This window comes from Amphibalanus amphitrite, unplaced genomic scaffold (assembly GCF_019059575.1).
Source record: "Amphibalanus amphitrite isolate SeventyFive unplaced genomic scaffold, NRLGWU_Aamphi_draft 000406F_arrow, whole genome shotgun sequence".
NCBI lineage: Eukaryota > Metazoa > Arthropoda > Thecostraca > Balanomorpha > Balanidae > Amphibalanus > Amphibalanus amphitrite.
Genome location: NW_024881900.1, coordinates 405,275 through 420,105, shown reverse-complemented (window position 1 = coordinate 420,105; position 14,831 = coordinate 405,275). Strand labels below are relative to the sequence as shown.

Below are 14,831 nucleotides of genomic sequence, written 5' to 3'. Positions count from 1 at the left end.
TCCTATGGGCGTTGCATGGAAAGAATGGGATGAATGGGTCGGCAGTGCCATAGGCGGCGGAAACGGGGAGGGCACCGGGGCACGGTGCCCCCTTTGATTTTGGCATTTTAACATTAGCCCTATGGGCGTTGCATGGAAAGAATGGGACCAAAATTCGGCAGTGCTCCCTGTCCCGCCGCTACTGGGCAGTGCCCCCTTTAATTAAAGGTGTTGCGCCGCTATTGTTACAAAGCCTTTGCGCTGAAAGCCTACATAAGGTGAATGGTGATCTATGGGTCTGTTCCCGTTATGCTGGTGAAAGCTGTGAAGAGTGCATTGTCGTTTTTCGTTATCCTGAGACTCCGTATAAAACTCTTGATACTTCGACACTAACAGCGCTTCTCCGACGAAAGGTCAAAAGTGTATTTACATTCCTGCTCAGCTGTTCTTCCTCTCTCTGACGTCAAAATGATGTCATAAATTGTAAGTGCTTTATGAAAACCGTACGTAAGGGAGAGGGAATTTCCTATTCTTTGACGTCATTGAGCTACCAGATTTCATTCTTTCAACGGTAGGCCAAAGACACACTGGTGATAAAAGTGTGGTCGGAGCTGTTGCATAATATTTTCCATATTTTCATAACAGTGCTTCGGTGTCACGTCCGTCACGCAGTTACTCGACATACCGGCCACGTCGTCAAGCAGGTGCCAGGTACCTACCTACCTATATTTTTTTTTTTGATGTCCATAAGACTTATGGTGGTGATCATTCCATTAGCTTCAACTTCAACTCTCGCTTCAACTTGAGAGGTGCAGTGTAATGCATTACCTTTTCAACATGAAATCTGTTGTTTATATTATTATATACCTACTGGATTGAAATGAAATCAAGTCAATGTAAAGATTTTTGCAGTTGGTTTGGTCAGGTATCGAAATTCATGACATACTCTGCAAGGTGATGCTATCATATTCAAATGTTTGTTGGCTGGTTGCAATTTCTAGAAAAAAAGATTTTCTTTGGTGTTATTATTTGTATTTTATTTAATTTGACAGCTGAAAATCCTGTCAATCAAATATTTGTCAGTGAATATGCAATAACCATAATATTCAAGATGTTATTCTTTTGAAAACAGCTACGAACGTGGGCCTTCTTAGCCATTCCATGGTCCGCTGAGTCGTGCTGACATTATCTCTATTTCAGATCGCAAGACAATGAGCTTAAGTAATTTACATGTTCAGGTGAGACTGGGACACTGATTACATGAAACAATAGGTGGCTAGACCGGTTAGAGGTCAGCTTGCAGGCAGTTGAAGCAAGAACAGACCCATATATGTTTGATAAATATTTGATGTGACCACACTTCTGTTTTTCCCTTAGCTGATGCCTAACTCATATTAATAGTTAACAAGCTTGGAAGCCTAAACTATCAATCTGGTAGATGAGTGGAAAACTATAAATTAACAATTTTGTCTTCTGAAGTGTTTCATATGTAAGTTAGAGTAGGTAGTGACCAGGTGCCTTGCCTACACATCTAAGCTAAAGTTGGTCAGCTATTCTGTTGGTGGTTATGTTGTGATTGATCAGTGTTTTCATTTATTTCAGCTGGCAATGCCCATTGCCAATGCAATCCCAGCATTACAAAGTGCTGGAAAGCTATTACCCTGGGCTTCAAAACATGGCTCTCGCTCATCCCGCTGTTGGAAAGCAGAACTTGAAGAGAGTATGAGAAATGTGAGTTTTCTTTGCAGCTCTATCACCAAACCAGATGCTATTTCTATTGAAATACTCTCCCAATAGATTTTCATTCAAGTTTGCATTTCTAACTTCTAATATTTTTTCATTCAAAGAAGGTCAGTTGATCTGGTTTACACAGTTATTGTCCATTGCACCCCAGCTGATCAGTGTGTTTCTCTGTTCCAACTCCTACTAACCCTGTCTCACGGCCGGCATGGCAGACGCTGTCCGGCTGCACAGACCTGGGCCTGGTGCGGCTGGCGCCGGAGCGGATCGTGAGCCCGCTGCTGAGCCGGCCGCCGCTGCCCGCCCACTGGCGGCAGTCGCATGTCTCGGCCGCCTCGTTCGCCGACAACCAGCGCAGCGCGTCGCTGCTGCCGTCGCCGCGGCCGTCGCCGCTGCTGCTGGTGGCCGCCCGGCTGCCGGCGGCGGCGGCCGGCGCGCGCCGCGCCTACCACACCTCCGAGCAGCGCGGCTTCAAGACGCGCCGCACCGTGGAGGCGGAGCGGGCGCGCGCGCCGTCCATCTCTGACCGCCTGCGGGACGGCCTCCTGCTGAGCGGTAATCGGTCGCGGCCCGCCGAGGCCGGCCCCCTCTCGGCTGCCGACCTGGCCGCTGTTAGCGTCTTGGACCAGCACGGCGGTGCCAGCTCCAAACTCAAGGGTGAGTGAACTGTGAAGAGTATGTGATGCTACTCAGCTCAGCTTACCATGTTTTGTTTCTGCTGTGCTCTGATTTGTAAATTTTTAGTTGGGTGTTGTTCGGGTCTCTTGAAATTGAACTTCGGTGGATTCCGTGCCGAAGCTCGACTTCATCTGGTTAGCATTTCTTTGTACCATTGCTTAATGCTTTATATGCTCTATCCTGACCCCTGTTTTACCGATGTCTGTTTTCTGCAGAGCTGTCGGACAAGTCTCAGTCGGCCGAGGAGCAGCAGCGGCTGAAACTGGCCTTTGCCGAGGGATACCTGTCAGGCGGCACGAAACAGACCAACACCAGCTGGGGCGGCCGCGTGTTCCAGGGACTCTACAACGCGCTGCGCATCGCCGCCATCGTGCTCCTCATCTACGTTGTGTTTGGTGAGTGGCGGTAAAGGGGTGGACGAGGGACGCCAAGACATGCAAGGGTGACAGGTAGGCCGTTGTGACATAAAGTGAGACTGTGTTTTTGACGGTCCGTTGAAGATGGGAAGGAGATACTAGCCCAAATAGTCGGGGTGCTGTTGGTTTCGTTCGGGATCTTGCGCACCCTAGCCTGACCTTTATAGAGTCGCAGCTGGCAAACTCTGCAGAGTGCGGAATGCAGTGGTTGCACGTGCAACGTGGCTCGTGAGGTGAGTCTTTGGGAAAACCGGTCGGTATCTGGGCGTGGTGTCAAGTGTTTGGCTTATATCGTGTCTTGTTTTTCAGTGTTGCAGCGTTGTGATCTGTTGATGTTGGGTTTTCCTTATGGCTTGGCCACGAGCTACACTGCTGGAATAGTCAATTCAGAACAAAAAATGTACCAATGTTTGTGCGTATTTTGCAAAACATTGAGTTTTGTGAATGCCTGTTTTTTAGTACGATATAAGTTATCCTTGTCTATCATCTGTGCTTGCAGCTGGACCAGGGAACAACATGTTCAGGGTGCAGTTTACCAGCAGTGAGGTGATGCCAGAGGAGGTCAACGTCTCCTTCGCCGATGTCAAGGGCGTGAGTTTTCTTGACTCCTTGCTCACAATGACCTGCAGATATTGTGGTCTGCAGCTGTACTTTTCATATGTCTGGATACTGATGCATTATAAGAGCAGAGCGTGCTAGATCTCCTTTCAATGCTTAGATATGGTAATGTGTAACACGCAGTTTTCTCTTAGGCTGAAACACTGCACACATTTCAAAAACTAGATTTATAGATGAATTAACATCAAACAAGATCTTAAGGTTATGTGTTGCCAGTAATCTTCGCTTAACAGGAAACATGTCAAGCTCTTCAACTTCCTCCTCGTTCTGGGTTTTCAGGCGGACGAGGCGAAGCAGGAGCTGCAGGACATTGTCGCCTATCTGCGCAACCCGGAGCGGTTCTCGGCGCTGGGCGGCAAGCTGCCCAAGGGCGTGCTGCTGGCCGGCCCGCCCGGCACCGGTAAAACGCTGCTGGCGCGCGCCGTGGCCGGAGAGGCGGACGTGCCCTTCTTCCACGCGGCCGGCTCCGAGTTCGACGAGATCTTCGTAGGCCAGGGCGCGAGACGCGTCCGAGATCTGTTCAGTGAGTGGGCGGTGGGGTGTTGTGAGGCGGGATTGGACGGGGTGCTGAAGGTGAAGGGGTATATTATTGAAGTCGGTAGAATCACTAATAGCGTGAATGCAGTACAGGGTTTATCGCAAAAGCTGTGTGCTGGCTGTGATATGCGTGAGGCGTCTTGGATTTTTAGTTTATATTATGTTGAAATTATGTGTGTTGTGTATACTAAGTGTTGTTCCTACTTAGCTGGACGATGACACGTCCTCAAACCTGTTTTTGACGTGGCTCCGTTCTCCCACCACTAGGAAACGCCAAGGCGCGTGCGCCGTGCGTGCTGTTTATCGACGAGATCGACTCGGTCGGCGGTAAGCGGAGCGCCTCGCGCCACCACCCGTACGCCAACCAGACCATCAACCAGCTGCTGACAGAGATGGACGGTTTCCATAGCAACGAGGGCGTCATTGTGCTGGGCGCCACCAACCGGCCCGACCACCTGGACTCGGCGCTGCGACGGCCCGGCCGGTTCGACGTCGAGATCAACGTGAGTCGACCGGATGAGGAAATGATCTTGTGGGTGACATGGATGGTGTTTTAAGAATTGAAGGAGGCCGTAAGAGTAGGCGGATGCGGTGCTGTTGTTTTCTAGGTTTTGATCGGCTAGTGAGATGTCGGAGTTGTGAGAAAGTCTAGGAATAAGTGGGATTGAAGTGTTTGAGTTTTAGAAATGACGATCTAATGGGATGGCCTCCTCCCCACCCGCCGCCATAAGGTTCACCCGGAGACCTCTGGTAAGTGTCAGTACTCTAACTGACCCTGCGCTGTGTCGCAGGTGGCCGCCCCGGACCTGGAGGGCCGTAAGGACATCTTCCACCTGTACCTGGACAAGATCACCTTAGGACCCGACGTGGATGTGGACAGCCTGGCGCGAGGCACCATCGGTTTCACAGGTGCGTTTGGTGGACTGCACAGAAGTTGGTGTATCCTCCGTAGCGGAGAAAAACTACCTCAGAGAATCACTCGATTTTTGCTAGTCGACTGCGTTTTTATTGAGCGTGTGATGTGATTTCTTTCGCCCGCGACAGGGTGGTATTCTATCGTGCCACATCGAAGCCCGTTATGATTGTTATATGACGGTGTATCCGCCAGGTGCCGACATTGAGAACATGGTGAACCAGGCAGCCCTCCGCGCGGCCATCCTGCATGCCTCCAGTGTGTGTATGAAACACCTCGACTGGGCCAGGGACAAGGTCATCATGGGTACGTGCTTACTGTGAGGTGGCGGGGATCAGTGTAACACTTTGCAGTACTGGGACCGTCTAGTGAAAAGTCTTCTTAGTTGTGTTACTTGTCGCACACAGTACCGGCAAGAGCGCGTCCAGCTGGCTGGGCTAACATATGTGAATTTCGGAGGCTCATCAGCGCTGAATATTGTTTATAGCCTCCTGCAACTAATATATTTTTATGTGCCATACATTTAAGTGCAAGCTACACCTGTCGTTTGAATTTGTTTATGCATCTTGTATGTGTTGCAAGCAAGGTAAAGACATCGGTTTTCGGGCTTTGATAACGTTGACCACTGTGTTGCCCATAGCCCTCTATCGCTCACCGCCGTCCATTCCCGTCAGGCGCCGAGCGCAAGGCCCGCATCCCGGACGAGGAGACCAACCTGAACACGGCGTACCACGAGGGCGGCCACACGCTGGTAGCGCACTTCACCAAACACGCCGACCCGGTGCACAAGGTCACCATCATGCCCCGCTCGCGCAGCCTCGGACACGTGAGTCGGGCGGATGGGGCGGAGTTGGGGAGGGGGGGGGGGTGAATAGTTGAATTAGAGACTTGTGGGAAGGGAGCCATTGTTGCTTTCGCAGTCGATAGGGTTAGGTGCGTCTGTCGGGATCCAGAGGTTCAGTTTAATATGTGCTCTCGGCTGTCTTCTCTTCTCTCTTACGTAATGATCACCCTAATCGTTTGAGCCCGGAGGCGTTGCGGATAGCCTATGAAGCATTCCACGATATACATGCAAGGCAAAGTTGTGTGAGGCGGTATCGATCGTTGACCACCCTCCCCCTGGCCCTCACAGACGAGTCAGATTCCGAGCAAAGACCAGTACCAGAACACGCGAGCCCAGATCCTGGCGCGGATGGACGTGCTGATGGGAGGCCGGGCGGCGGAGGAGATTCTGCTCGGGCCCGAGCACGTCACCACCGGCGCCAGCAACGACCTCGAGGTGAGGCAGTTCGGAACGGGTGGGGATCTCACAGGCGCAGATGCAACAGCTGGTAACGTACTGAGCACAGTGGAGACTGGAGTTTCTGTGGACTAATGATTGTTCTACTGCTTATTATCGTTGACGTGATAATTTTCACGACTCGTTTTCTTTGGCCGCTTGATTGTTGCGACTGAGTACGATTTGCATTATTGCATAGGCGTCGATATCCTGCCATTCGGGTTCGAGCGCCCGAAAGCCTAATAACATTAACGCCATTACTTGCAGTTGCTAACCGTCGTATTCCACCACACAACCACCACCACACCATTGACCGGTCTGGTGTCACTCCTGTCTCCAGAGGGCCACCCAGCTGGCGACGCGGATGGTCAAACAGTTCGGGATGAGCGACCGGGTGGGCCTGCGCTCGATCCCCGACACCGACCCGGAGACGCTGGCCAACGCCATCAGCGACTCGACCATCGAGTTGATCGACAACGAGATCAAACGCCTCCTGCACGTAGGTCGAGCGGGGTGGACAAGGAAGTGGGGCGTCATTTTAGACTAGAGGTTCAATTTACTGGTGGTGGTTATCGCCTACCGGTTGCTGGGATGTGACGAGAAGACCACTTATTCTAGAGGAGGCTGAATATGTCGATTGGAATATTTGATGACAGCACTTCTTATCGACATTGCATTTACCTTTTGAACGAAAATAATACCGCTTCTGTTTGATCAAAGGCTCTTGTGATTTGACTTTATGGTGAGAAAGTATTGTTAAAATGTACCTGGTGTTCCTCCGCAGGAATCGTACGAGCGGGCGAAGCGGATCCTGAAGGAGCACGACAAGGAGCTCAAGTCGCTGGCGGACGCTCTGCTCAAGTACGAGACGCTCGACGCCGACGACATCAAGGCGATACTGCAGGGCGGCAACTGTAAGAAGGCCGGCCCGCAGTGACCGCCGGCCGGCTAGGTGCGCGCTTTGTGACGTCCGTCTGTTATGTGAGCTAGGTGAGCAATGTGAGCAGCGCTGGGTGAGCTCCTACATCATCATTACATAGTGAGCTCGCCACAGGCTGTCACGACAAGTCAGGGCAGTGGTACGCGGTCTGTACTAGCACGTGACTCGCGACATAATCGTTCAGAGGTGCGTGCTTCGAACACGCACGTGAATGCGGGTGTCGTGCGAGCGATACATGTGTCGCTTCAGCGCCCTTAGTGTGAACCTCTACGAGAAGAAGAAAGTGGCGGTATGTATCGGTGGAAGCTGGTTGTGGTAGGTGTTCGACGGCTTCCGTGAGTCAATAGCGCTCGGTGCCGATGAAGTCATCTCCGAGCTCCAGCGCGCGGGCGTGCCGGACGCCGGTTGCAGTCGTTGAACAGAGTGTATGTAAGTGAACAGAGAACTCTGTTAGTTTCAGCCAGTACCGTGAATTCTGCGGTGCCTACAACATTCTGTCAATAGTAAAACGGTATACTATGGTAAAACGCCGGTGGCTTTAATTGTCGTCGGTCATTTCTGGAACCACGTCCGTTCATTGCAAGTTACTGAGGCTGCGAATTCAGTCCGTCTTAGTTCTGTACACTTTGAGAGTAACCGAGGCTCGGCATCCGCTGTTGTATATTCTGTTGACGTGTTGATATAACTGTGAACAAGTGGGCCTTCGTGACAACCAACATACAGTGTCGTTATGTCATATCGAGGCATTGCATTGAATACAGAGACGAAGAGAATGACTCGTGAGTCGTGTCACAAGTTCAAGTTATATTAACACATCAATTGAAGTTTTATCCAGTAGCGGCGGAACACCTGCCATTGAGGGGGGGGGGGGGGCACTGCCGACTTTTGGTCCCATTCTTTCCATGCAACGCCCGTAGGACTAATGTTAAAATGCCAAAATCAAAGGGGGCACGGTTCCCCGGTGCCCTCCCCGTTCTGCCGCCTATGGTTTTATCTAAGTTATATTATAGAATTAATCCTCGTAATTGGCGTTTTGTACTTATGAGTTATGCATTAATAATATGTACGTCAATCTAGCAGTAGGTACACAAATATTCGGAGATATGTTTCTGGAACTTGGGAGTCAAAGATTTGGACGGGGCGAATATGCTGCTCTGGCAAGGGATTCGCCGAACGTCTGTCTGCTAGACAAAAGAGGCGAATGAAATAATCTATTTAGGGCCTTGGAAATAATATACCCTGAATGAAATAGGGAGTCGAATGACTTCAATGATGTCAGCAACCTTGATAAAAGACATTGCTTTTATCTTATACCAAATAATGATAATCTAAAACTCATTTGATAACGAGCAAAGGTAAATCGAAAATCTTTATTTTTCCTACATTTCCAATTGCTTAATTTCACTGCCGTGTTCCTTGGAATCGTATGCAAATATCACGCAGGCGCTGCATTTATGGCTTTAAAATTGTGTTCTATGACTATTGTAGCTCCTAGCTGTGAGCATCCTTTCATGGCATCCTCGTTTACCTTTCTTTTCTATTAGCAAAGTGAGTAGGCAAGCTAAACTTTTGAACACCTTTGATAAGTTATCGCGGGATTTTCGTGCTTTTCGGGCGTCGTGTTTGGAAGAGGCGCTATTTTCCAATAGATGGGTACTGCGTGGGGGATTTTAACTGGATTTTGACGCCTATGCGTTCTAATATACGGCCATGTATGCGTGGTAAAAATGCTGAATATCGATATATGGAAATATTGTTGGAATATTATGAGGAATTAGGATCGTCGAAAGCACTGCAAATTGAAATTCATAACTGAAATTCAAATTGCAAATTGAATTGAAATATGCAAATTGCAAGGTTTCAACTTTCAACGCTGATTCATCAGACTCAATGTACTTTTCTTGCCCATCTGCTGGATTGGGAAACATCCATACACTACGCTGGTCGACCGTGAGACCCTCGTGGGCCGAATTCAGCTCAAGTAATTATATGCTGAAAAGGGGCATTAGAGAAGAGGGCACGAAGGTTTTCCAACCAAGGAGAGGCACTATACCGAGAGGTGTTTCTTCTAACAAACCTAAAAAACCTAACCTGACCTAACCTAACTTAACCTAGAACCTACAAACCTGCCCTACAACCTACAAACCTACAGCACCTCTCCCTGGTTGGAAAACCTTCGTGTGACATCTGCTCTACTAATACCGTAGAGCAGACATCACAAGAAGTTTTTCCAACCAAGGAGAGGCACTGTAGACTGTAGGTTTGTAGGTGGAGGTTGTAGGTTAGGTTAGGTCACGTTAGGTTAGGTTAGTTTGGTTTGGTTTAGAAAGAAGCATCTCCAGGTATAGTGCCTCTCCCTGGTTGGAAAACCTTTGTATGATATATGCTCTACTAGTACCAAAATTTTTGCATGATTTGCGCCAAAAAAGCTTATTTGCTTCAAAATTATTCCACTTTTACGTAAAGCAAATGTGCATACCTACCGACCAAGGCTTAATCAACCAGACAAAGATTTGCAGGGCCCTTTTTCAGGATATGACACTACGGTGTGTTACCACTTACCAGTGTAAAGGGCCTTGGCGCCACCAGTATCGTGGTATTGGGTTTGCTCCTATGGTTAATCTAGAAAAATATTGGAAAGGTTGGATGAGCTTCAAAAAGAGCCATTTTAGAATTTAAGAGCTGCCTCCCCCTCAGGAACATTTTTTGTGAGGGAATCAGGTGTTTGTGGGCTGTGGCAGTTGACAATTTGTATGGCACAGCAGTATAGATTTTTAAACATTGTTTTTCATTAAAAAACAGATGGATTATTATCAGAAATCATTATTCAGAAAATACCTTATGCTTATCCTCCTCGATGCCCTCAAGCATTTATTTTCCACGACAATCAAATTTCATCGTTCACTCTGGCCCGGTCGTCAGACGATGGGGGTGCCCTCTGATGCAAGCCCGGAGAGTGGCCCTCTGCCAGAGGTGCTGCGCCGGCTGCAGGAGCACTCGCCACCGCCCGACCCGGAGACTCTGCGTGACTGCTACCCGCAGCAGTGGGCGCAGCTAGCTGAGCTGGTGCAGCGAGCCGCTGGCACTGGGGAGAGCAACTCGGCCATCATCGTCGGTCCCCGCGGCGTCGGAAAAACGGCGGTACGTAATGGCGAGGGGATTAGGTTGAACTGCTTACAAGCTGGCGACCGTGTCTGTTCCGACGTGCATCTGCTCACAAGCAATCATCGCAAACTGCCCTCATTATCGTAGCTGTATGAACTATGACGCCGCTGCAGCTCATCCCCTGTTTCGATGCCCCTCGCGCTGCTGGCCTGTCGCGACGCAAGTCCCGTCTTTCGGCCGATAACCCGTCCCCTGCCCACTGCCCAGTCATCCTCGCGCTACTGACGTGCTGTCCCGCTGCCCCTCTCCCTCAGCTGTTAAACTGCGTGCTCTCGGAGACGGGCGCCGGCACCGACGGCCGCTCGGTGCTCGTCAGGCTGCACGGCCTGCTGCAGACCGACGACAGGGCGGCCATCCGGCACATCACGGCGCAGCTCAAACTTGAGTCGGCCGTCGGTGACCGGGTGTTCGGCAGCTTCGCCGGTGAGTGGCAGTACGCAGGCGAAAGGAACGTTACCTTTTATAACACGTTTCTCGTTTGAAGGTGTTTTGTGGTTTTTCACTTCTCATGGAACGAAGCCTTTTTCGAAATCATGGTAGAAAATGTCCAATTTGCATTTGTAAAATAGCGAAATATTTCTGGAGTTCGCTACAATGAAAACTGAAAGACGATTGTTTGTCAAAGTAAATGTATTCTAGTCCAAGGCATCTAGTATGTGGCTGCCTAGGCGGGCTGGTTGACGCTCCCCCAGTGGTAAGTCTGTTTTCTTTCTCTCTCCTGGCAGAGAACCTGTCGTTCCTTCTGAAGGCGCTGCGCGGCGGCAACAAGGAGGAGTCGAAGACGGTGGTGTTTGTGCTGGAGGAGTTCGACCTGTTCTGTCAGCACAAGAACCAGACGCTGCTCTATAACCTGTTCGACGTGGCCCAGTCGGCCCAGGCGCCGATCTGCGTGCTGGGCCTGACGGCGCGCCTGGACGTGCTCGAGCTGATGGAGAAGCGCGTCAAGTCGCGCTTCTCGCACCGCCAGCTGTACCTGTACGGCGTCTCGTCGGTGGAGGCTCTGGCGGCCGTGACTCGCTCCTACTTGTGGCTGCCGCCGACGGTCACCGCCGCCGCCCGCTGGAACCGCAGCGTGGAGCGGCTGCTGCAGGAGCGGCAGCTGACTGCCGCGCTCAGGAGCGTGCACGAGCGTACCAGGAGCGTCAGGGACCTGAAACTGCTGCTGGTGAGCGGTCGATGTGTGATCCGGTGACTAGGGGAGGTCCGGTGGTGTCGGACTGTTCCGGTTAGTTTCGTTACGTTATTCCACACGTTTAGTGCGTGGTCATTTGTAGTTACGAGGTCATGGTTTTTTGCCTCTATCTTCCTTAGACGAACGTTACGTCGTTCCTGGTGTAGCCACCTCTCTTCACGTTCTCCATATTATATGCGCTGACGACAATTCCAAACCTTACGACTGTTTGCCTCACCAATGACCAGTGTTTGGCCAATCCCCCCCCCCCCAGCGTCACGTGGTGTTACGTCTGTGGCGCGAGGGTCGCTCCACCCCTGAGGCGGCCGATTTTACCGCTGCGGTGACGACTATGTCGTTCGATGGACGCGCCGCCATGCTGCAGGGGCTCTCAGTACTCGAACTCTGTTTGGTAAGTGGACATGGAACTTGGGGTTGAAGGCTGGGGTGTATGAGCAATCTCGGCTGCCGCTGGTGGTTTATGCTACGTTTTCGGTAAAGGCAGTCAGTCGTTCGGAAGGGGTCTCATGAACTTTGTTGGTAACACTCGCTCAAATCCGGATCCTCCGCTAAAATATCCATGTACTATCGTAGTTTGTTCTTGCGGTACCCTCGGCTCATGACTAATCTTTCACCCGAACCGGTCAGCGCCTAGTATCTCAGTAGCGCCCGAGAAGGCCTTTCCGCTGATGGTGTCCCTCTCTGCAGTGAATGGACCCTGTTTGACATCGTGGCCCCCGTGATGTCACTTCTCTCGTCTGTGTGACAGGTGGTGGCGATGCGGCACCTGACACAGGTGTACGACGAGCCCTTCAACTTCGAGATGGTGCTCAGGGAGTACGGCAAGTTCGCCGGCCGAAAGTCCACCTTCCAGTCCTTCACCAGGCCCGTGGTGATGAAGGCCTACGAAAACCTGCAGGTCAGTCCGTCAGTCAGACCTCAGAACCTACAGTTCACTGTCGGACAGAGGGATCTCATAACCTGCAGAAAAGCCTCGGAGGCTCCAGGCTATTCCGGCAGACAGGCCTCATGCCCACGGGTCAGTGCTGCAGAAAGACCTCAGAGCATGCACGTCAGTCCCCCGCTGCCTGCAAGATGACACTAAATCACGATTTATGCCGTAACCACATGCAGACACAGGGCTGGACGCCAAGCACTGGACTTGTGCCTACCCCAAAACCCTGCAAGAATGAATCACTACGACACCCAAACTAACCTGACAGTTGCATGGAAGGGCTGCTGTTTCCCGATTGGTAATTTGTATTTATGTTCGGTAATAGCACATGCTTTTTTCAACTTGCTGAGCAGCCTATTAACTTTATCTTCTACACGTAATAACAGTTTGTAATTTGTATTATATTGTTTATGCTTTAAACGAATTTAAAGTGCATGGTGGAGTTTTACATCGAACTGTTCTTCACCAAACACAATTGGTAAAAGACACGCATTGTATGAAACTGTGCACTTAACCTGTTCTGTGGTCCGTGATTATTCAAAGCAACATTTTGCTCATTTCCTTGATTCCCTGACTGCCGTTTCGCGTTTTTTATGAGTTTGCTGTCTGTGCGCCTCGCTGTTGGAAGGCACGGAACAAGGACAGCTCTGTGTTTGATGTGTGGTGAGTTTGGTTGCATATGGTAGCTAGCAACGTCTGCTTGTTGTTCTGCTGCACTCCTGCCTTCCGGTCTGAGTCTGTGTATTGAGATGGAGTCGCATATCCATCTTGATGCACAGATTCGGGTCCCAGGCTGTATTGGGCAGATAGGCAGGTAGTCAGTGCTGCGCAATATATGTGACGCAAGCTTACACGGTAGTCGTTAGAAGAAGTTTGAGAATCGTCATTTGTCACACAAAAAATGCATTGCTTACATTTGTTTGGTTTGTGAGGCTCCATCATTTTACAAACTCATTGTGGTTGCTTTTTCTAATAATGTGTCGATCTTTTTTCTCTGCGAACTAAGTTGTGCTTCTGGGCACTGATACAATTAAACCAATCCTATTGAATAGAGCATTTTATTGCAGTTTTGTTCAGTTTTTTTTTTGTCGTGGCTGATTGCAACGGAACCATCTTTATTCGTTACGAAAAATAAGATGTCTTTTCCGCCTGAGTTATATGCAGCTGCTGTTTTTGATATCATGCAATAGTAACTGGTCGATTTATTTAGCATCCGTTGCAATATGCTGTCAGGGTGACCATTTGTCCTTTGTATCAGCTCGCTCCAGAACCCCCTTTGACTCTCTCCCCGTACTGCTCCCCAGAACCTGGAGCTGATCCGGCCGGCCGACGGTGGCGCCTCTCGCGGCCAAAAGGAGTACCAGCTGTTCTGGCTGGCCGCCACCGCCCAGGAGGTGGCTGCTGCAGTGAAGAGGCCCGGTGCCGTGCCCACAGAGGTGGCCCAGTGGGCTGACAGTGCTCTGATCTGAGCCAGACGACGGTGAACCGTATGGTCTGTGATGGCCTGGTGTTCGAGCAGCCGCATGGCCTTTGGACGGGGCTGAGTGATGCAACAGTCTGGTCTGTTCCGAGTCGATTGGTTGTCGACTGGTCCGGTCTAGTTCTGTGAACTAGCTGTCTGATTTGGTCTGATTCTAACGCGTCAGACTGCACTGTTGACCGGGGCACCCATGCTGATGTGTGAGCCAGTCCATCTCCGATGTTTGACGCTCAGACTGTTGCCATTTGTGTCCCATACCGAGCATGCATGACAGCGATGTATTGTTCTTCAGTCGTCCTTGCTACTCTAGTGCGTTGGTGGCCCTGCCCTTGGTGGCTTTGCGTAGAAAGCCAAGCTCAGACATCAGGCAAGCGCACGTACAAAGTCCCAGTCAGCCATTCCATGTCGTCTTTTTTTTAACTCGCCGTTTCTCAGCGCGCCTGGTGCGCCGCCCCCATGCAGCTGAGACAGGCTGTTGCGGGCCGATGGCGCGCCCTCCACCGCTTGGGAGGCGCGACTTATGTGATATCTGCGGGGATAGCGAAGTGCGCAATGTCGCAGCTACGTGATGTCATCCTGGGACCAAGAAGGCAGGGAATGTCGTTTGTATGAGCTCATGTTTTTGATTCCTTGGTGTATGTATGTGCGTCTTTGTAAGAAAATAAAGAAACGATACCGTTTCTGCTTTATGATGCGGTCGTGTTGTCTTTCTTCCAGCATGTTGCTAACAACTATTTGACCAAGCTGGACCGATAACCTTCATTTAAAACACGGTTTGAACCCAAAAGTGCGTGTCTCGGAAGCATTTACTAACGAAATGTGTAACCAACTTATTACATTCGCATCGCCTATGTTCTGTTTCTCAAAAGTAATTAAACACATGACGTAAGCCCCGCTTACAGTGAACTGAAGAGTAAGCTCATTCGAGGCGTTTCTGTTTCTACATGACCTGACAGAAGC

The 14,831-nt window shown here is 50.4% G+C and overlaps 2 protein-coding genes across 6 annotated transcripts; both read left to right on the top strand.

The window, feature by feature from the left end:
- The first annotated feature begins 392 nt into the window (after positions 1-392).
- LOC122390715 (ATP-dependent zinc metalloprotease YME1L-like) lies at positions 393-7,876 on the top strand. Of its 2 annotated transcripts, none has more exons than XM_043383918.1 (14): positions 393-690; positions 1,180-1,217; positions 1,582-1,710; positions 1,935-2,376; positions 2,613-2,792; positions 3,313-3,404; positions 3,711-3,954; positions 4,236-4,471; positions 4,760-4,877; positions 5,077-5,187; positions 5,556-5,707; positions 6,014-6,160; positions 6,501-6,659; positions 6,945-7,876. In XM_043383918.1, exons 2-14 carry the CDS (start codon positions 1,191-1,193, stop codon positions 7,095-7,097), a joined length of 2,190 nt encoding a protein of 729 aa, XP_043239853.1. In that variant the 5' UTR covers positions 393-690; positions 1,180-1,190; the 3' UTR covers positions 7,098-7,876. The 2 variants fall into 2 exon arrangements, with proteins under 2 accessions (XP_043239853.1, XP_043239852.1); XM_043383917.1 differs by having other exon boundaries at positions 515-683.
- Positions 7,877-8,554: 678 nt separating this feature from the next.
- On the top strand, positions 8,555-14,551 carry LOC122390714 (origin recognition complex subunit 4-like). Of its 4 annotated transcripts, none has more exons than XM_043383914.1 (7): positions 8,555-8,753; positions 10,023-10,241; positions 10,520-10,688; positions 10,991-11,430; positions 11,711-11,848; positions 12,206-12,355; positions 13,696-14,551. In XM_043383914.1, exons 2-7 carry the CDS (start codon positions 10,026-10,028, stop codon positions 13,858-13,860), a joined length of 1,278 nt encoding a protein of 425 aa, XP_043239849.1. In that variant the 5' UTR covers positions 8,555-8,753; positions 10,023-10,025; the 3' UTR covers positions 13,861-14,551. The 4 variants fall into 4 exon arrangements, with proteins under 4 accessions (XP_043239849.1, XP_043239850.1, XP_043239848.1 ...); XM_043383915.1 differs by having other exon boundaries at positions 8,613-8,648; XM_043383913.1 differs by having other exon boundaries at positions 8,751-8,812.
- Positions 14,552-14,831: the final 280 nt, after the last annotated feature.